A 23,999-nucleotide genomic window follows, 5' to 3' on the forward strand; every position below is an offset into this window, starting at 1 on the left:
CCGACAAACATAGTTTGTTTTTCGTCACCATATATTTGGTCGTACCCTTTGTTACCACGCATTCGCGCTGTGTACACTTATTCATCGAAATTTAATGCGGACGTGTGTACTGTTACGTCGTAAATAAAAATATCTACATAATTTCCTTGATGGTAATGATATTTTGATATATTACATGTTTGTTTACTACCAGGAATTTTCCAAGCCTTTGAATGATGAACAGTCATGCTTTTATTCGCCATGTGACATGAAATAACGAAAGTATCCGATGTTCAGCCGGACCACTGTGAAATGGGCTATTAGCTTATCAATTTAGATCTAAAAATAATAAGACTAAGAAATGTTCGCCTTTTGTAAGCACTTTTTTTCCATATCAAGATACAAACATACACGCTAAATAAAGAAAATCGACAGCATAGTTAATTTGTTCATGAAACAAAACCGATTGAAATACAAAATATACATGATAATAATTTCAACTGTTAAACAAACTAGCATTGAACGATAATCTTGTTAAATGGCACAAATTATACAAACTCAAAACAATAAAGGGCCACTATCAGGGAAAGTCTTAAGTTACAAGTATCAATACAAAGACCACTAATTCGAATGATTGTACCTGGCTATGTTGTTCATCATCAATAGTACATTGTTGTGCGAATCTCAATACTTGTGATAGTGGTTTATGTACTAGACGACGTTTAATAGTCAACAAAGGGTCATACAACCTCATCAAAGAGCTATTGACCCTTAAAAATGCTTTCAAAATGGACAGCAATTTCTACGTTGAACTTTATTCTATTTATCTTCAATAAATATAGAGAAGCATTTACGAAGTACAAACATTTAAAATACAAACAGGTTGACTAAATAATTTGAACATGCACATATTTACTATGTACACAGACTACACATATATAGCACATATAATTACACGGAATGATAAATAATCTCATTTGTACTTGTGAAACCGTGACACGTGGTGACCCCATATTGTTTTATATTGAGACACTAATCATTATATCGTACCAAAATGACTTTTTTCGGATTCCGATGACAAAAAATGAAAGTTTTCCAATAATTTTATCAGTGTAAACAGTTTGCTGATGTGACATTTTCATTACAAGGCTAGTTGGTGACCCGATATGTTTAATACCAGTCGCAGAAAACCACATGCCATTGGATTCTTTCCTCTGTATATTCCATATCAGATCGCATATCCACCCTAACTTAAAGTAATAATTCCTTTTTTAAGTAAATTGGTCCTCGGATGTATCAATATGTTTTAAATAATTGTGCTTTCATTAAGTTACATAATTTATCAATGTAACTGAGGAAAACTTGAAAGAGTGAATGTATCGTTAAAGCAGAGACTAATGAATCCTGGAAATAATTGTAAAAACTGGGTACACGGTTCCTTGTTACGAAACCAATTGAAATGTTATATCCCTAATATATGTTTACTAACTAACACATAGTTCATTTATGATCTTGACGTTGTTTGAATAAATATGATTACATGTAAATAAACATTTTCAATGGAGTATTTACACTTTTCACTAGTCCGTACATACGGTCGTGAGTAAAGTTTGCATAATACATGTAGAGCATTACAGCATGTGTTTTTGTAAATTTCTGTATACTTTTCCAACTGCAACAGAAAACAGGATTTATGTTTAGCGTGAATTTTCGTGACACCTAAGCACACTGGGCCGTCACATCAATCCAAGTCCAGTTTCGCGCCCCTATCAGTCAGCTCTCAGTCGACAGAAAGGTTCTTAGTCATTTGGGAGTGCTATTTGTACTGTTTGCTTCTGTCGAGTAGAAGAGTATGTAGGTAGATAAAACATTCAGCGTGGATTTGAACTTCTACTTCGGCCTGTAATAAAATTATTTACGTTTCTTGCAGTGAGAAAAATGACGATGTTAAGAAAGCAACTATTGCAACAGCATTCACTGAATCAGATCGGATTCAAATTGATAAGCTTTAATAACAAAGTTTGAATATTTTTTACAATACATATAATTTGTGAAGGTATCCTGTGTACAGATAAACGTGTCAATCGTTTGCGCAATTGGCGTTCATGGAAATCTCGATGCCTAATGCCGCAAAGTAATGATTGGAAAGGGTATTGCTTAATGATAACAATTTTCAAAATAAAATGATCAAAAGTGCATTACAGATAAGGTTGTGCACTTAAATGTATAATTCTTATTTACTTCAACTGAAATCGGACGTGGAATACCTAATTTGTGATATTTTAATGTCTAACATGCCTGTGTGTAATATCAATGTTTTGAGCCATTGGCGTTAATGTTAATTTCCGATGCCTCTAACCCCAATGCTTTGAAAGGGTATTGTCCGCTGATTACTAGAATCAAAACTTCATGACCTAAAGCGCCTTACAGATACGATTATTGTACTTTGCATATTTTTTTAAATCAACTGAAATCAGACTTTTTATACTAAACTTGGGATAGTTAAAGATATAACATGACTGTGTTTTTTTTCGGTGCAATTGTTACATATACTTATCTACATGCCAGAGCCTTTGGAATAATTCTTACATGTCATTAGGCCATCAGGCATCCGAAAATCTCATTAATGTACTTCATCTATTTATTTTAGATATACAATATGTGTACGTGCATTCTTCGTACGCACGGTAGTGGACACTAACGGATCAAAATAAATCTACAGCAGTCCATTGACAAGAGCTTGTTCGCTATACCATCTGGTTACCCGGATATCTAGAGTTCTAAGCCAAATAATTCAAGTTATCCCAAAGCGCTCGCACTAAAAGACCAATCAACTAGTGTGACCCCATCTTTATCGCGTGTTGGCAAAACTTGAACTATATATATAGTAAAAACTGCCCGAGTAAGCGTTGACCAAATTTAAAAAGTAAAACCATAATGTTTGTACAATTATAATGAAAAAAAACTTTTTTTCAAATTTGCATCAAAATAATCATTAAACGGTTGTTATGGAAACAAAAAGAGACACCCTATTGTATTGATAAGGTGAACATTAGACATAATTGTAAAGAAAATATTTCAATGGATTCAGAAGAAATGGAGACAACATGGACATAATTGCCCGAATTTTGACCTTGAACACTGACCTTATTATTAAGCCAGCATGTTTGGAATAAGGGTTTTGCACGTTGCGATAAGATGCACATTTAATCACAGTTTCATCAAATTCTTTCATTTGGTTTAGGAGATGATCTGTATGACTCAAACCTTTCGGACATAAAGCCTATATCTCGAACCATGGCTCTTAAACTATGACCTTGACGTCTAATCAGCTCGTCCAGAACATGGGGAGGAGACAAAATTTGAGGACTCCATACCAACTTCGAAAGGAAGATATACGATAGTGTTGTGCCATTGTGTATGACGAAAGATATAACCCGTGTAAGTCGTAAATGCTCGTTGATTATAATTATGTTTCTATTCGTAAACTATATGATCTACCCGATATATGATATTGTTGGCTTATTTACCTGCATGCACCATGGAACTGGTCGTGATTGAATCACTCCAAACTTTCATAAGTTTGTGTTTGTTGGCCATCAGGAGACTGTGAGCCATCACTGGTGACGTGCACAGGACCTAGTTGTATCAATTAAAAATGAAGAATAAACACTGAATTGTCAACACATTATGTAATTTTGTTTAAATAAGTCTTGTTATACATAATATTGTTTAGTGACCATATATATAGACTTGACAATCTACAAGTAATTTACTCTTTTAAATAGTAGTTCGTTTATTTAAAATAATATTGGCAGTATTGCGTTTTAAAGACTGTAAGGCATTTAATAAACAACGCTAGTTATATATTTCGGCATGTCAAAAGTAAAACGGTTATTAAAATCAACAATAAAGAATGTCGCATGATTGCGACGTCATTTATTAAATAAAGTATGTTACATAAAAGAAAGACAGTACGACGTAAAAACAGTCTGCGTATACATTACGACGGGAGATAAAAAAAATGCGTGGACTGTTACTATAACTTGAGTATGCACTGCTTTATTTAAAACAAATTTATCATGCTTTATATTTGGTCTTTTGTCTACAAACTACGAACCAGCGTTGAAACATTCTTAATTTGAACTAATTCTTTTATTGCCAATTGCAACAGGATATTAGACCTTGAAATCAGTTTAAAAGATTCCGCAAATAATATAGTTATCACTTGACAAGTGTTTTACTGTGAAACAAATAAAATCTGAGCTTTTTAATTCAACAAATGATTTAAAACTGTGCTTTAGGTGTTTATCTGGCGTTACTTTATGTAAAGTTCAATAATCCTGAATATTATCTCTCCAAAACATTAAAATCTGACAACTTGAAGTTCTTGATATCCCGACTTGGCTGTTTTTGAACTAATATTATTCTGTAATAAGCAACTATATTGGATTTAAATGATTGTGTACATGATATGTTTAACTGTTCCAGTTTGAATTTTGTTTTGTGTTTTAAAGTTGCATGAAAAGTTCACGTATTTTTGGATCATCCTTCGTAATATGCGTGGTAAACAACTGTAAATATATAAGATAAGATGGTTATTAAGAAATAAAAGAGAGGTTGCGAAACACGTTCGTGTACTTGTGAAAGTTGCAGTTGAGTTTAGAAAGTTTTCGAAATTCACATTAATTACTTATCTTTGATACCGTAAATGCCATTCTGACCTTGTACAACGTTCTTACATATGGATGACGAAGTGCACAAAAACACCACAAGTACACTTACAAGTGGTATTTCGCATCCTTTCTAATATACTCGACATGCATTTACCTAAAGGCTGCATATATCTGCAAAAAACACATTAAAGTATTGATGTTAAAGAAAATAATTATTTTAATGTTATTTATCAATCAATTTATCATGGTAATATTGCAATCTGACGATAAAGGCCCAAAATGTTTTCCAACAATTTCTAGAATCCATGTTTGGAATTCAAACGTCGAAATGAATAACAATATAATCTTCGTCACATGATGATGATGTTCGGATCGATATTGCTTGAAATTTTGAAAGTATAAAACAAATAATGCTCTTACAAATTTTGTTCCTGAAAATGTAAATCGGCATACTCCTCGCTCCTCTGTGTATTCTGTCGTATTTTTGATACTACCACGAACCCGACAATTACAACAACGACAATCAGAACCGCCAAACCACCGCAAATAATTCCAATCAATGTGGAGGAGGAGAGGTCGTTACAAGAACAAGTAGGAGCGCCTGATGTCGATAGTGGCTGATCTATAAACAAATCAAAGTTCGGTTAATTCATACGCCTATATCAATACCTATACACATATACATATATACACATGAAAAGTTGAGCATTCTTGAACAAAATTGCGCCTCAAGCGGTTATATTTGTCGGAAACGAATACAGTCTCTAACTGCATTCGCTTGTACCCACAATAAAACAATCATTATTTGCTATGATTAATCAGATCATTCTCTTACATTTCTCTTTTGATGACAATATTAGCCATTCAATCTCATTTTTACATCATACCGACTCATTCTTTCTACTCGGAAATTTAAACGACTTAATTTCATTAAAGCCACTTTTATAGTCGCTTGAATGAAATATTTGATATCTTAGCCAAAATCATACGGGAATTGAAACAGATCTAAATTATAATAACTAACTAGTGTTCACGCGGATTTTATACGACTTACATTTACAGTTTAACAATACTGAACAGTAACTAAAAAGTAATTTTTAACAGTATTGTAATTATAAAAATATTGTTTAATTACGTATAATCATTTGGTTTAAACAATATTTATTTCGATATAATTTTTACAATAAATTCAGTTCAACAAATTTGAGCATAATCAAAATTAACAAAGCCTCAATTTGTTATGCATTGAAGGAGAACATGTAAATTAGATGGTGCATCTATTTGATGAGCTACGATTAATTAGAAACAAACATGTGAGTTGTAGTTAGGAAATTGTGTATCGTCATAAAACAGTTGTAAATGTAAAGTCATTCCAACAACAAATATATGATCACACTTTCTAAATACATTTGGTTTTAAATCCATTGATGTTTAAGCCATATCTCGACGTAATAATCTGATATTCAGGGAATTTATTGAGAAACAATGGAGAACACAGCTCAAAAACGTGGGCAGAGACATCCACAGAAGCGACCCAAAACTGGCCGACCATTGCTAATTTCCGCGACTTTGGAAACGTCGATCTGGCGACTAGAAACCCCGTTTTTACTGATGTTTATTTCCCGCTTTAGATTCAGGAATCTCGGGAGCGTCTCGGGAGCCACGGTAAAAAGAACTGAAAGTCGGCATCCCGGTCGTGGGTGCAAATTGTGTACACGGCCAAGCTGATCCAGTGTGGTACACCGTTGAACGAGGACCTGGTAGGGCCATAGACTTAGAGGCAAATATACACTTAAAATTAGAACACTTTACAACTGTTAAACCCCAGTATATTTGTTATAAACAGGAACTTACTAACCACACTCATGTTTACATTTTAAACTCACCCTCTATTAATAACATTCCTAGTGATGTCCAATTTACGACAGCGTGTTCTTGCTTTCACCACATCCTCGCAAAACCGAAAGTCCCATTAAGAAACTGACAGTTGTCTTGTTTGTCCACACAGTAGTCTGAGTATAAGTTGTTTCATAATAACTAATTGACGTATTGTGTTTAAATATATAAAGGGTGAGCTCTTTTGATAGTGGACTGTCCGTCGTCCGTCGTCAACATTGTCCTTCAAACGGTCTTTTTTTCCTAAACCAATAGGCTAATTGCAACCTAATTTCACAAGACTCTCGTTTCCATGGCAACCAAAATGAAAAAGAAAAGAAAATCTTTTCCACATAACTGAAGGCTAGATTTCAAAATAATTTTACAGAAATGTTCCTTAGGTGACAAAATTCCTTCAAGCAATGTTGATTCGTTTTAACCTTTTCCGACTGGGGAGGGGCTAGTTTTCACAATATGACTTTATGGACACTTTAAAAATTATATCCACACAAATGTTCCTGAGGTGGCGTTTTATCAGATTCCTTCAAGCCATGTTGGTTAATAAAAACACACTGTCTCCTGGGGGCAAGGCTTGTTTAACATTGACTGTTATAAGAAAAACTTCTCCGAAACCGTAAGTCTAAATATTTCTGATAACCAAACAAATAATGTTATTTTGAAAAATGTGAAAAAGATTCAAATTGTTCGTCACTGTGTACAAAAATGGAATCACGCTCGCCTTATTTGAACAACAGGCATCGGTGGTTATACGACATTATGCCATATAGTTCAATTAACGTTTCATTGAGTGTTTGCACCAACATATACAGTATACTCTGAATAAATTGTGTCTAAAGGTTTTACATTACAATTTGTTCAGAAGAGTTCCATATATCAATATCACGTAAATATAAAATTACGACTGTTTATAATACGCACGGATAAATGGATCAAATAAAAAAACTAGTATGCTATGCTACAAAGAATGTAAGAAAAACACAGTTATCCTCTTATATTTTGGATACATCTCGCATACATGTATTCAAAAAGATAGCTTGCTTTGTTCAGTTCAAGTCACATGCCTTAATAGAGCCTTGCTAATAAAACAAATCTTGAAGAACTTGAAACTTAAACAATATTCCACACGAACTCGAATACGAGCAGGAAGAAGGCGTTTCGGCAATTTTTGCGATAACTTGAAACTTGAAACAAAAGTCCACACGGTCTCAAACGGAAAGGAAAACATTTTGTAACTCCTAAAATATTGCATAAGCTACGTACACTTAAATTAAGGGAAACTACGAATGCAGTTTAATCCATATATAAGGACAATAATTGAATTTAAGTCAAACCTGTTTTATTTCCGTATATAATTTTGCATGATTTAACTATAAAATAAAATGTATACGGGCTTATCACTTCAGATTTAATACAATCTTATAACATTTTAATTGATTTTACATTTTGTAATAAATGTTAAAGAAACGTTTTTGCTAGACATCGATTACATGACAACACGCGCGAACTATGAAGCATCGTCACGCATGCAATTAAGGCTCTGCTCACTTAAAAAATCACTTTCGTTTTTTCTGTTTTCCATCAAAGCTACATAATGGTTAAACACCACCATTGTACTTTGAGCTTTTAAAAACACATCTATCACTCATAAAAACTAAGAATGTTTTCACATTTGAATACATATGACGTAATGGTGTCTTCAAATATAAATTCTTCCATTGGGAAGCAATCTATACAGTGATGTACCGTATTGTCAAAATGTTAATTTTCATATAAGTAATTATGACAATACTACACAATCGTCCATGTTACACCCTGCTAAAATAAACATTCCGGTACAACAGACTCGGTTTATGCAAAACATCATTCTAGTTCACAACGCATATTTGTTGTTTAACTGGGGAATCAACCAATACACATTATTCAGCCATATTAGCGTAGTTATCTCGTAGTTATCTTTCTTATATCTTTCAATAGAATTATGATCAAAGTTCCTTCAAGTAATGCTATTTATCTTTTAATATAAGATCGTGAAATCACACTTTATAAAGAAAAAATGTGTAATAAATAAAAACTTATTTTTTCATATTTAAATTTGTATATTGGTTCCACTCTTAGACAAATATTTGATTAATTATTTAAATAGAAATGAAATCCTGTAGCACTAGTAAAAGGAATTGTACAAATGTGACTGAAAAATCACAAATATAAACAACGGTTAGTAAGCATTTTTGAAAACGTCGAAAATGAAAGACTTTATCAATCCTATCGAGATTGATTGTCCCTTATCAAACTCCGAGAACTTCAAAACTACTTGAAACAATGTTGGCCCAAGTACAGCACTTGACCCACTTTGGAACAAGTAACGTTACATGTGCAGAACATTCACATGGTAGAAATAGTTCTATTAACTAGGTAATCGATTGAATCATCAAAATATACTAATTAACCTGTTTCTGTTTGAATGAATCAACTGATTTAGATTCAAAATCGTCAGTTATTGAATTGAGCCTGCGTGATTTCCTGATTACTATAGTTAGAAAATCTGTCAATCGTAAACGGGCCGCTTAATATATAAAAAAATAATAATAATAAAGTCAAAGGATTTAAAAGTTTAATTATTTTTAAACATAAAAAAACAAAAACAGACGGACGATCTCTGATATTTTTAGCTGTAAAATTTAACATATTATTTTTATATGTTATGTAAGGTTCATGAATTTTAACTTTGCCCTCGAAAAATACTGTCAAAAAAGGATTTTCGCTTTGAAAAAAAAAATATATATCTGTAGTTTGGTCTGTTACGTCATCCATTGTTGTATTTAAAATAACTTGTCTGCCATGACTAGACAATGAGTCGTCTGCAAGATCCATCAAAGTCAAGATCATATTTTAGGATCATTCGTCAAAATTCCATATTTTGGCTTGTGTGAGCTGTCACTTTGCCATGCACTGCATTTCTTTAAAATCAATTAGGATATTTGTGCACGATGACTACACTCATGCACGCAGGTTAAAGCTCAACGACTTACATACGGATCTTGATTCACTTTAATCAAGATAGATTGTTACTTGGCTTTACCTTAAGGGAATTTAAAATAACTTTGCGCACGAGTGCAAACACAGTTTTATATTGATCACGAGTGAAATGAAATTCGGTCCGCCAAAAAAGATTTTGGACGATAATAATAGGCAGCCAAAATAAAACAATATGGAGTTTACTTATTTTAAATTTGTATTTGAAAGATAAGAAGCATTAAGGAATTTAGAACAGATGTCACTTCGAAAATGTAATTGAATTAATTATCTTTTTAAACATATCAGAGTGAAAATTGAAAGAAAAATATCATAAAAAATATGTAAGATAATTATTACGTCAAAGATGTCCGTTATAATTAAGTTTATTACTATATGGCAACTATCCCATTAATATTTGTACTATGTCTGCTTACAGAGTGGCAGTAAAGTATCATCAACTGTTTAATCAGTAGTTCCGGTCCTATTAGCATTGCTGCCAATTCATTTTCTGCATATATCAAAATATATATCAAAATTGACTTATAAATGTGTTATATATTTTGTCGGAAGTTACCTTGAACTGTATTGTTGATTTATATGTTTATCTACACTAAATAAAAATTGATACACGTGACCTTAAACATTACGACAACAATCCCGAAAAAGCGATCCATTGGTTTCATCTAATGCATAGTAAATATTATAAAAGGCGTCAATATTATTTATTTACAATTTTTTATAAGTATTTGGTCAAATAATTGATTTTATTTATTACACAGAACTTGAAATATTGATCAAATCATATCACTCACTGTTTATATTTGAAGTCATGTAAACAATACGTATTTGTTTCAAGTTTTAACATTTACGCTTTCATCTCTCGCCGGACGGCGGTAACAACGATAATAAGAACCGCTAGACTTCCGCGAATGATTCTGGTCAACATGGTCGCCTTTCACTGGTAAGGACAACTTTTGTTTAATGTTAATAAGAATGTTGGTATCTACCTTTTACCAAGATGCGGACGGCACTTTCCGCAGAACCAATTGTGTTTTTCGCATTACAGCTAAAGTTATGGCGTCCAGTGGAGTGAAACTGCATGATCAGTTCTAGGCTATATTCAGTTCTTTTACCTGAATACACAAGTGCAAGTTACACATATAGAATATGATGGCCTCTTTTACTTCATACTAATCGTCAACATTTATAAGAAATGCTTTTGTTCCTTTTTCTTTGAAAGAATATGTTTTGTGCAATTAAAACAAAATGAAACACGTTTAATCAGACATCTGCAAGTACCCAATTTATTCGAAGGCGTGTTTGACACCTCGATCGTTCCTGCTGGGTTTGCGTCACATTGATATTAAACTAATTTTCAGTGTTTTGACAAGCATTTGGTCATATTTTTTTGTACGTTTACATTACGTTATGCTTTCAAGCAAAATGAAACACGTTCATGATCTACTAACACATCAGGCTCATACAAGTACCTATTTCATTCGAAGAAGTGTTTGACCATTCGATCTTAGCTGGTGGGTTTGCGTCACATTGACATAAAACGGTAAAACTGTCATCCACGTAGGTAGTAACTGGGGAACTGGGAGTAAAACTGATGAACGGCTTGTCTGAAAGATAATAGAAACACTGCAGATCACAAGTATTAATTTAATGTCAAGAGAAGTACATATTGTATAGCTAACAACGATGCTTTTAACTAAGTTATTATCTGTGACAAAATTCTTAACAATTGGGAGAATGTTAGCATGATTACATGATCACATACTAGTGTATATTAATGCTTCACGTATGTTTACGATTCAATCTATAATGATGGGTCTTAATTCATTTTATAATATATTGTTCCTATATATAATTGTAAAGATAACGTGCTCCTTAACTGATTTTTACCGTTATCAGCGACAATGCACAGCAACCCAAACATTTATCTATGAATTGTGGCCTTGTTTACTACTTGCTGAGTGTCAGTCCTTATGTCTTGTGCAATCTACTAGGCACATTTTTAAAGTTTTAGACGCTGTTTTTTTGTAAAGCCTCAATCAATATGTTTTTCAACAGGGTCATTGTAAGAGCTTCGGATATGATTGTCGGGGAAGACTTAAACCTTATGAATTAAAACAGGGTCATTGTTAGAAGTTTGGAGGCTGAGTGTTCAGCATTTTCTTTTAACATTTCATTTTCACCGTTTAGAAAAGTTTATCAAATATTGCAGGGTTAACTTACAAGTAATGTTGAGTTCATAGGTTTTGAATACTTTGATCTCTGGGAACGCATGATTTTCTATGTAGCATGATAGTGATTCTCCGTTATTATGTCGCGTGAGGTTCGCAGATAAAATCTGTAAATGGACAAGCAACATCAACAATTTCACCCTAGTACTGTAATGCAGTTTTCAATGTTATTTCATCAAAATGGACCAATAAACATTTGATATATCCTTACATTTGAAGAAAATATCAAAGTAGTAAACTGGATATTGCATACAGATATTATCTTAAAATTATGGGTTAAAATAGTTAAACTTTTGGCGTCATGATTTTTTTACACGAAACACAACATGGAATTTAAATCATATATAAAACTTGATTTCATTGACGGTGCTTATAAAGTATCAAGTAAGGGAACCTTATACGTCTTTCCCGCTTAAATAAATTAGATTAACTGCTCGCTTCTGCTTGTCGCAGATTATTTCATTAAAAATGAGTGTTATTAAAGCACAAAACATTTTATTATGAACTATTATATTTCTTACAATAGATTCTAGGTGCCGTGTTTGCATAAGCACAACTTTAATCATAAAAGGCTACATGTGTACATACAATATGAAAATAATATTTTATGATGTGTTACCTCAGTCCTTATATGTCCAGACAATTCCTCAACCTTATCCTTTTCCTGGAAGGATTCATATTTAAAATCTGACGTGATGTTCCATCTTATTTTACTGACTGGAATTGAAACGTCGCTTGTACACTTCAACAGGAGACTGGTGTTACCTTCTGCATCGTTTGCTCTGTTTAATTCTTGCAGCTGTATAAATTTTGGTGGGACTGGTTTGAATAAAAACATATTTTAGGCGGTTAGAATTGTTAAATTCCTGTGGTGACAAAGGCATAAAATTTAGTTATTAAAATTCACACCAACTTCGGTGCAAGGGATCAGTGACAAGTACACACTTTTAAATGACCTACTGTTCATTACTTTCTCTGCTTATTACTTTATTATCATTAATATTATTATTAATATCATTTTTTTTATTATTATGATTATTATTATTATGATTATAATTATTATTATTATTATTATTATTATTATTATTATTATTATTATTATTATTGTTATTGTTATTATCATTATTTTAAGTAGTAGTAGTAGTAGAGGTAGTAGTAGTAGTAGTAGTAGTAGTAGTAGTAGTAGTAGTAGTAGTAGTAGTAGTAGTAGTAGTAGTAGTAGTAGTAGTAGTAGTAGTAGTAGTAGTAGTAGTAGTAGTAGTAGTAGTAGTAGTAGTAGTAGTAGTAGTATTGGTGGTGGTGGTGGTGGTGGCGGCGGCGGCGGCGGCGGCGGCGGCGGCGGCGGCGGCGGCGGCGGCGGCGGCGGCGGCGGCGGCGGCGGCGGCGGTAGTAGTAGTAGTAGTAGTAGTAGTAGTAGTAGTAGTAGTAGTAGTAGTAGTAGTAGTAGTAGAAGTAGTAGAAGTAGTAGTAGTTGTAGTAGTAGTAGTAGTAGTAGTAGTAGTATAATTATAATAAACAAGTGTTACTGTTTTTTGTACATGCATAATGGATTAAACAAGTTTGCCTGTACTGCTGTAGTTATGATCAATCGTGTCATTTTAATCTATTTTACTTAACGAACTGCTAAAACTGAGATATACTTACATAAAGCACTTATGGCAGAAGTCGAGCATTTTGTTTTCATTTTCTTTGTGTTTTTGTAATACTCATTATACTCAACGCAACAATATATACTCCTAGTGTTGTCATATCGGCTGAAAGATTTTCCTAGGATTGTTTCAGCATCAACTGTTATACCGCCTTTTATTTTGGAAAAGCTGTTGCTTGTATTGTAAGTTGTTGAATTGTACATGAAGTAGAGTTTTGGCTCTGGTCTGGCATTGAAGGTTTTGCAAGTAATATGTGCATGTTTTCCTTCTTTAATTGAGTCCGGCAATGTTATTGTAGGAATCGATGGTCTTCCTATAAGTAAAATATAAACTTTAATTTATAATTTATTTTGTCAAACGCATTTTCTGTCCTCGTATTATCCAAATGAAAATAAAATGGTATCTATAGTGTTCATGATAGTGTGGCAATTTCGCATTTTGTCCGTATTCGTATCTTATTATATTTTATTCTCATTTTTGATTTACTGGTAGGTTTTCGCAAGTCGTAATTTAATACTGTTGATGTCTGAATATGTAACGTCAAACTTAATTGGTAAAAGGAATCATTAAGATAGTTATGGCACTCTTTATAATGATAAAATGTCGTATCAAAAACTTTGCCTAAAAGTAGTATACCAAGATTCACTGTCATAATTGATTGAATAAAAAGTAAAATATCTATTGTCGCCAAATAGGTTTGTCTTTAAGCAAAATAGCCCATGATTGGACAAACTTACTTATAACTAACGCACTAAGTGACGTTTGAGAAGGTTCCGTAACCGTTGTTAGAAATTCTCGTGGCCCAATCCTTATGCTTTCCCTTTTTGATATGAGTTTAAACAATGCTACATTACACTGTTTTTGTTTCTCTGTTGTTTCCATTATCAAAGTGTATGAAAGTATTTTTGTATAATATGATAGGATTAAATCAAAACAACTTACGCTGAACGAGAAGAGTAATTGATACTGTAACCGGCTGTTGGCCATCTCTAGTAGCCTCGCAAGTAACGGTATGATCTGTATCTTCTTCACTCGGCATGTATACATACACTATTCGATAAAAGGGGGAAGCTTCCATATTCACATTCGGTACATCTTGGCCATTTTTCGTCAGCTTTAACTCCATGTTCTTCAACAAGTACATATTAAACTCTAATAAGTTGATGGTACCACGCAGAAATTACAAACTATGAGTTAGTTTCTTAGATTTTAATGTACTTCCGAAGCATCGTCTAACGTACAAACATTACATTCGAGTATTAAAAATGCATGAAACAGAAGAAAAGAGAAACAAAATAGTTAAGCTTTTCTTCAGTTACATTTTTAATCCAGTTTTTTTATTACTCATTAACCTCTAATCATTTGTAACAATAGATGAAACATTTAAGAAAAGAGCAATCGAGGTGCATACTTTTATTGAACGTCGTTCCGGGTGCATGTCGAAAAGTTTAGACTTTGACTGAAACTAACTGCAAACCGTAATGAAAAGGCGAGTGAACTATTCATTTACTTACCGTTAAAACGGTGTAATTGCTTACAGCTTTTTGTTTCGCGCATTTGTATGTTTAGTTTATCAAACATAATACACTCTATTTAGTTCCCTTTCGTTCCCATTAGTATGGATTTTTAAAACAGAGCAATATTACGTTAAATAACGCAGAACATACTTGTTGTAAGACTCCGAGTAGACATACAGTACGGCTTTAATATGCAAATTAAACTCATGGAATCTATTCTTTTATACCTATTTTGGTCTATCCTATTACTTATTTGGAGGACTTTTGCATGTTTTTCGTATCAACGCTAGTCGCTTAACGTAAACAAATATTTGAATAAATATTACGAGAATAGAATGTTGTTACCATGTTTTTCTGGCTGATTCCAAGAACAACACATTCCACGCTCATATGGACGCCAACCGTTCCCACCAGGCATCGCTCACAATCCAACTCTGGGATGATAATGCTGTCAGGGAATTTGGGAATTATGGTAAGTACCTGAGGCTCTGAAATGTCAATCACAATTACACAACGTACTAACCAACTTATATTTCAAGTACATATACATGTTTGCTTGTTTCGTCGGAAATTTGTCGTATCTTAGTCAAAAACATCTGCTTTTCATTCAGGTAAGACTACAGAATCAGACTTTTGTTATCATTTTCTCACAGATTGGGCAAAAGTCAGAACGTATATCTTGGTATGCATTTTGTAATGTACAAACACAGTCTCTGTCAGGAAAGAAGCGTTAACATTGAAAACGAAACTGTATGATAGAACACATAATAACGTATACCGATTCATTTGTCTATGGTATTCCTGTCTTTCTCAACATACCTTTACTGTGACATTAAAATACGTAATGGTTATTGTTATGAGTTTCCTGACAAAATGACCCCGTATTTTGTTATGTTTCCTTGAGAAACTGAAGTATTTTGAATACAAGCAGTATTATTATTTTCAGCTTTGAAATATTGTTTTCCTCTTCGTTTAGAAAGCCGAAATAAATTGTCACTGAAGTAAGTTTCCAATTAATATTTTCTCGACTGCATTTAACACTTCATCGTTGTTATTCGCTTGTTTTTGTTTTTCTTCATGAGAATCTTACATGGGCTTGTCTCTCATGTAAGACAGTTACGATGGCTTTGTTGTTACCATACACAGGTGGCTGTGGTTAAAATCAAGTTACAAATAATAAAAGACTACTCTCATAACTGCGAATCTGATTACTAACAATAAACGTTTCGTTGTTTTATGAGTTCTCAGTTCTCAGGCTAAGAAAATGTTTACTTGTTCGCCTTAATTTACAGTCGTAAATACCTGTCGTAAAATGGCAAATACCTGCGCTCTTCTGACGCCAACATCACAAAATAATCATACGCACCATTTCCCTTCATGTTTAATGCGACCGGCCTATATATTGGATATCATGTAATAATCATGGCACGCAAATCGCCGATCAATATTACATTCAAATATTTTGAAATAACTGGTTCAAACATTTTCAGTCATTATCAACTTATCTTTTTAATATAACCAACAAAAACATTTGTTTTAGGGACTATACACCAGATTGGCACAAAAAGTTTTTTTTTCTGTCACGAATATCAGGATAATTATTTAATAAATCTTTTTCTCTTTGATATCATAATTGTAATAAAAGTACCAAAATGCAAAAAAAAAATCGAGTCGGAGACCGGGTTCGAACCTGTGTCACCAAAAGTGCAGTCCAGTGTTGTATTCACTGTGCTACAAAGGCTTAACCTAAACCTTTGGAATATTTAAGCTATAAACCTAACTTTGTAATATCACGTGATAACATCGACTAGCCAATCACGCATAATAATGAGTTATACTAGGTATACATACCTAGTAATCTGTTTATTGGAAAATTCTGAAAGAACTGAGAAAAAAATTTGTAAACTATGTGGTACTTCAGTTAGTTAGTTTCAATGCATTGTACACATAGATACCAAGTTTATGTCAGTTTTTGACAATTTTCTTTTTTTGTTTGCTATTTCATCATTCGGTGTATAGCCCCTTTAAGAACGATTTAAAAAGTCGTTAACTATACTGGATAATTTCATAATACGATATACTGACTCAAACAATCGAATCAACGACAAACATTTTCGTTTCAGAAACGTATAAAGAGTAAGTCGCTTTAACGAGGAACTAAATAGGTTAACCTAACCATAATATAAATGTTACTATGAATAGTAACATTTTACAATAGAAATTCGTTAAAGATTATCGTCTCCGCCCGTGAGATTATCACGGCACGTCCGGGCGATTATGGCATAATTGCCCGACGAAGACGAGAACGTGAAGACTGACGTCATTTTCACGAAAAAGCTATAAAGGGATTAAAATGGAACTATCGGTGCAAGAAAAAGTGAAATTAGTTTTACCAATTAATGAAACTTCCGTTTTTTAGTAACGAGTTCTACAAAAACCGTACCGGATGTTTACAAAATCAGCCGATGTAAAACAGGAAATATTCAAAGAATGAACATTTGCTAATGTGATTTCCAGTCACTCGTTATTTTTCACAGCTAATGCCATTCAAAACCATTTTGTTATTTCTCATTTTTAAAAGTTTCAGACTACATGCTAATCATATGACATATCCTTTATTATTTCACAAAAGGGTTTAAATCCATTTGAAATCATTGACAGATGACAAAACATATGTATTATACAGGATAATACATGGTTGACCATGGCTTTTGGTTGATAATTGCCCCAGTGAAAATAATTGCCCTTCTTCCACTTGGGCAATTATCAACCAAAAGCCATGGTCAAACATGTATTATTCTATAAATTAACAACTTTAAAAAAATAACAAGTCAGAAGAACTAGCTCGTTTGTACGCGGTTTTAAACTACTTACTTTTACAGTAAAAAAGTTTAGTATGAACTCACAACTATAAATGATGTGATGCGATGTAGTCACATAAGCAGTTTTTTTTAGTAAGTACAATCTAACAATCTAAAATGTTTTGGAAATTCTGGAGATATCCTGCCTTCGTATTGGACAAAATATAATGTCGACCCCTTACAATAAAGAACAGTAGCTAAAAAGAAAAACTTGTCAACTGTAGATTTTATTGATGGGTTGGTGAAGATCGTGTAGTCCTGTAGTTAATCATTTACACATGATCAATATAAATATTAATGATTCTGTTCTACTCTGCTTCTGTCATCTGTCCTTATAGATCCTTAACGTTTCTAACCTTATGATAGCAATAACAACACAATACGTTTAACATTATGTTTTTATGCAATTATGGGCAGCAAAATGGTATATATTTATAAGATGTAAAAATGGTTTAATATCTTCTTTTCAAACGACACTTACGCATCATTTGAATGTTTCATTCATGCATTCATTCATGGTAAATCATGCACTTGACAACACAGATAATATGCAAATCAAATATAATTACGGTTTTGCTTGTGATTACCTTTCACCGTAACTAAAACATCGTTCGGTGGTAAACATTGTGTGTTTCCTAAATCCGCACTGTATCTACCGTTATCCTCAGCTGTGACGTTACGTATTATCAACGTGACACGACCTTGTTGAACGACAACAGAGAAACGCTGTAAGTTGGTGTCTGTAATTAAAGTTCTATTTTTCCACCATCGGACCAAACTTGTCTCATGACTTCTGATGTTTGAAAACTCTAGCCTCACATCGTCACCTTGATTGATTTGGTCGGAGTTTAAACCACGTAATGTGCCACATTCTGGAAAAGCTAATTGAACGGAGTTAAGAAAGGTATGTTGCTATAGTCAAGATAATTAACATTTATAACAGAAACAATACTATAACTGGACTTTACTTGAGGATCATTTTTTGATAGATTTAAAAGAACATTAAACGAAAACAACGAGCTCTTTAGGGTCTTAAATAGTATATAAGGATTTTAGTATGGTCACACATAAAGCAATTTACCATAAATCTCCGTATTGTCTTTACACGTACAACGGTATCGGTTTTAAAAGAAAAATAACAAGCCCTAATCTGAACACAAATCATTTTGCGAATTCGTTTGGTTCATGATCCAACAATTCCTAGTGTTATTATATTCAGCAAAGAATGCAGTTATATTGTCCAAAAACATTTGATGAAGACAATGTATTCAATAATGAATATGACTGAGCGTATAATCATCAGGGTGTTTTGTTTTGAAACCAAATGTGGCACCTGAAATACATTTGAATGTATATAATTTTTTTTAAAGCAAACCCTGCCTGAAATGTGGATAGAAGACATTGGCTGTTCTCATAGTTGTCAGTTTTAAGCGTCAATTATGTTGAAAGTATCTAGGAGCTTATAAACATATCTTGACATGAGCACCGCCAGTTTATTTGTTATCGAGGCAAAGAATAACGCGAGTTTCCCCCATTACGTCATATTTACCAAAATACCCATTTCCGATTGTTGCAGTTCTCCTGATTATGGTTTCTACATTCTGATATATAAATACAATACATGCCATAAAGAGATAAAATGATAAAGACGACCTTAAATGTGCAGTCAATTTTCACATTTGATTTAATTGTAAACGTCATAATATGAAGTGTCTTACTTTGGCACTGATGACTTGGTAGACAAAATAGAATATAAACAATTTTACAAATGTAAAATATATAATCCATCTTTTCTGCTATGAATTTGACTGTGATATCTATCAGGAAATACAAACGTTATGAAGCATTCTTCACAGTCATTAAGAGATAAGGAAGGTCTCTTTTTCATGCTACTAAAGACACTTCAAATGAAACGGATGTAAAGTGGATCTTAAGTATGTGTTTGGTTCATCGACAAATTAAAATGAAGTTGTCGGCTTTTTATTATTTGTTAATATTTAGGAGTAAAAAAATAAACTACATGTTGAATAAAGCTTCTTAAAAAGAAACTCAATACCATTCTCTCCGATAGCATATGCATTTCAACACAAATGATAGTTTCTTCTTCAGTATGTTGATTTCAACCAATTCCGCCCTATTAAACATCCAACTGTTGAAAATTTTCTTTTTATTTTTTGCTTAAATTGTTTTTTTGTGTTTATGTTACAAACAATACCAATATCTGCCTCCCATCGCATAATGGACATGGTGCCCGACAACATACCCAGATGACACGAGCACGATATACTGTTTGATAATTAAAGAGCGGATATTTGATAATATTAGTGTAAGATCGTATTTTAATTCACGAGTGGTAAAGGAAAACAAATGTTCACGAGTGACGAAGCCACGAGGGAAAGTATATTTTTTTCTATGATCAGGAGTGAAATTAAATATGATCTTAAACAGAAATCAACATTTTTTTCTGTTTCTTTTATGGTTATTTTGTGGGTTTTATCAGTAATGTTTTAAGATAATTACATTTCTGAAAATATGTTTTGTACGCCGCTACCTCTTGGACGCCTCTCACGCAAAATTATAGCTGATGACATAGCTCGTGAATAAAAAATTCTCCGATATTTTTTTATAGATTAGCATTGACTTTGTAGTGCAATAATTTCATCAACATTAATCAATGAACTTTCTTTAAAACATCTATGTTTCCAAATGATAGCAGGTTATGCACGAGCGCACTTTTAAAATAAACAGGGCATGAATGCATTGTTAGGCCGCCATTTACAAGTAAAAATGTCAAATGAGGAACGTGTTAGCAAACCAAATGTGGAGAAGCATTGGATAAACACTTTTATGTTTAGTTTAAGATTTTGTTTCATGATACATATGTATTCAGTCATCCTTCACCACTCTGGTTCGCTTAAGACAGGTCTTTTTCAAGGTACGAAGTAAAGACAACGCTAGGCTGTTGACAACTTTTGAGGCGTGGTGAAAAACACACAATATCAGTTTATCTGTTTATTGTTGTGTGAATTTTCCGGGAAGTTCCTATTATGTTTTACAACAACAAATGATTCAAAAATATATATTTGAACGATGATAACACGTCGTATTTATGTTCAAGCAGTTGTTGTTGTTTTTAATTTATTTTAAAGTTGATATATTCAGTCCCAAGTTTGCAGTGAAAGTATCGAATTGATATTTTCACTGTTACTATTTACTGATAAAACTCCATATTTGAACGAAAAACTAATTAGTTTTACCTTCATTTTCTAATTGTTTTTTCATTACTTTTATATAAAAATGTATGTCTTAAAACATCGCCTTGATATATTTAACAGCAAACTTACACCAAAACAACAGCTAATGACGTACGTGAGTTTTAATGCAAGAAAAGTTTACTGCAGAGAGTGCATTTTTATACAGGAGACATTTCTGCAGTGCGTGTTTTACTGCAAGAAAAAATATAGCAGTACTTATACTTTAGATACAAGGAAGATTACTGCAGACATTGCCCTTTGACTAGAATTGTTAGTTGATTGTCATCAGTGCCTGATCTCCACTTAAGATGTGGCGAAGTTGAGCGCTAATAAGCTGCAAATGATGAGTGTGTTTGGCGTTTCCTTACCCACATGTTTTTTAGTGTTGGAATTTAGTTATGTAATTTCCTTTAAGCTGTTATTTATGCGATTGTTGGAAAATAAACAATTTATTAACTCTTACCATAGAAGTATCATTTGCATGTCATATCCAATAGAATCCAGGCCCTTATATCACAAACCTATTGAAGTATTTTTTCAATTGCAATCTTAACTCATAGTTCCGCATATAAGCATACTATGATTCAAAACTAAATAAAAATAAAATCAAATTGTCGTGTTACACTAGAGAGTGTAAGTAGGTTTTATATAATGAACTTTGTCAGCAAGGTTAGACTTTAAGTGACACTCTTATTCAAAATAAATGTATACACATGCATAACAAATATTAATTTTATGTGATAAATCTTTAACTAATTACCAAAAATGCATTTATGGAAAATACTAATTACTGATAACAAGATTAAAATCGTGTATTTAATAGCTGAAAACGCACAAATATTTAATTGCTTAAAGATTTACTGCGATCTTCTTTCGTCTCAAAAGGTAGCAATACCGTGTTATTTGCACCTTTCTTTCAGTTTAAAATGGGACTCCTTCACTTAATAAGAACCATTCATTTCGACATTTATTCATCCTCCTTGTTATATTTTAATTGTGGTAAATCGTATTTGGGAGTGAGAGTGCATCTTTAAAATATGTTTTCAATTTCAATAAAAAAAAACTGTTAAAATCTCTTGTTCATGATTATGCATACGCTATGCATGGCTTACGGGATCATCGAGATTTGGAAGCTGATGTCCATGAAAAAGCATTATATGTTAAAGCGGTATAGCTGAGCAAAATACTATAGATATTCGTTATACGTACATTCGTTGTGTATTAAATTTTAACAATACAATACAAATGTAAATATAATATATTAAATGTTAATACCATTCAAAATTATGAAAAAGCATTCATATTGAACAGAATACACGTTGATGATAATCAACTATCGAAGATATTTAGTGATCTACATTAAATTGTGTAAGCTCATTAATGGGGTCAGACACTGTTTATAACTAACGCATCACATGATTAAAATCAATAACGGCTGACTGTTGATTTACTGAAAAGAATGTTCTGAAAAACTTAGCCACAAACTGCCTTCTTATTTGAAAATAATATAATATTGACCGCTTACAATACTGAACAATAGCTAAAAAAAATTGTTTTCAACGGTAGATTTTATTAAAGTGTTGTCAAAACTTTTTTATATAATCAGTTTAACACGATCAAAATAGATGTTAATGACACCGTTCTACTCTGCTCCTGCCATCTGTCCTTATAAATCCTTATCGTTACTGAACATATGATAGCAATAACAACATGATACATATTAGATTGTGTAAAACATGTTTGTTAGCAAGTTATGCCAGCAAAAGATATCTTAATACGATATGAAATGATTAAATCTCCTCTTTTGAAACGACATTTTAGCATCGTGTTTCAACAGTTCATACAAGTCATGCAATTTACACTCGGTTTCGTTTTTGACGTTGTTTTTAATATTTCAACGTAACTAAACTATTGGTGGTGAACGCTACATATGCTTTCTAAATCTGCAGTGTATCCACCACTATTCTCTGATGTGACGTTACTTATTATCAACGTAACACGATCTTGTTAAACGTCTCTTGACAAACGCTATTTTGAACTTTTAAAAATGAAAAATATATCATAATCTCTCTGCTTCGAATTGACAGTTATACCAACCAGGATAAACAAAACGTTATCATACACTCTTCACAGCCATTACGACATTTTATCATTAACTAGAGAGTCCTCCTTGTCCTGCTACTTCCTACACCTAAATGAAATGAAAAATAAAACTATTTGAAAAACAAAAAAAGTAAATATTATGTAAAATTCTATGCGTTCCAAACAGATTTTTTATTTTTCGTATATGACCCATGTCACTCTTGCGAAAGTCCGCCTACAAAGGTTACAACAAGTCACCGAATCTTGCAAAATGAACACAAATTTTGTCGCAATTCAGGTAGGAATGTAAATATATTTTAGACGTCGACTTTTATACTTTAAAATATGGAAATTATTTAAGGAATGAATTGCGGGGTTGATGTCATTATCGGGTAATGAACGCAATTGGGCTGGTAAAAAACTCCGAAGGACACCACGCGTGCTTTGACCAGCCCAAATGCGTTCATATCCCCGATAATGACATCAACCCCGCAATTAATAACTTAAATTAACATCAATAGTTAATTATTTAATTCATGAATTGTTCAAAAATTCTTCATTTAATTTAAGAACACTTTTAAGGAATCATTCCTTACGCATTCTGTTAATAGAACGACCGGACTGTAACCGCAATTATTTTCAAATGACGTCACAATAACGAGGGAACGGATAACCACTTGAAATCACTTTTAAAATCAAAATTGAAACACTTATGACAACAATACATTTATGATATTATACATTAACACTTTCCAAAATATTGATTTAAATTTTACGGGACCTGTTGACACAATTCAAACAATAACAAGATCGATAGTTTT

At 32.7% G+C, this 23,999-nt stretch overlaps 1 protein-coding gene across 1 annotated transcript; it reads right to left on the minus strand.

The window, feature by feature from the left end:
- Window positions 1–354: 354 nt before the first annotated feature.
- On the minus strand, window positions 355–13,771 carry LOC128234344 (sialic acid-binding Ig-like lectin 7). Its single transcript, XM_052948528.1, has 9 exons — window positions 13,460–13,771; window positions 12,435–12,634; window positions 11,808–11,922; window positions 11,057–11,191; window positions 10,574–10,699; window positions 5,076–5,277; window positions 4,810–4,826; window positions 3,510–3,618; window positions 355–1,879 (listed from the first exon to the last, which is right to left on the minus strand). The coding sequence occupies exons 1-8, from the start codon at window positions 13,665–13,667 to the stop codon at window positions 3,542–3,544; spliced, it is 1,080 nt and encodes a 359-aa protein (XP_052804488.1). The 5' UTR covers window positions 13,668–13,771; the 3' UTR covers window positions 355–1,879; window positions 3,510–3,541.
- Between the last annotated feature and the right edge of the window lie 10,228 nt (window positions 13,772–23,999).

Source organism: Mya arenaria, chromosome 5, assembly GCF_026914265.1.
Source record: "Mya arenaria isolate MELC-2E11 chromosome 5, ASM2691426v1".
Lineage (NCBI taxonomy): Eukaryota > Metazoa > Mollusca > Bivalvia > Myida > Myidae > Mya > Mya arenaria.

Bases quoted from the DNA above. Each gene is read 5' to 3' on its own strand.
- LOC128234344 (XM_052948528.1), bottom strand. From the start codon at position 13,667: ATGTACAATTCAACAACTTACAATACAAGCAACAGCTTTTCCAAAATA. The intron at 12,635-13,459 runs GTAAGTATATCT...TATTCAAACCAG, and splicing joins TTCTGCCATAAGTGCTTTAT to TCCCACCAAAATTTATACAG. The intron at 5,278-10,573 runs GTAGATACCAAC...ATTTGTTTATAG, and splicing joins CGTCCGCATCTTGGTAAAAG to ATCAGCCACTATCGACATCA.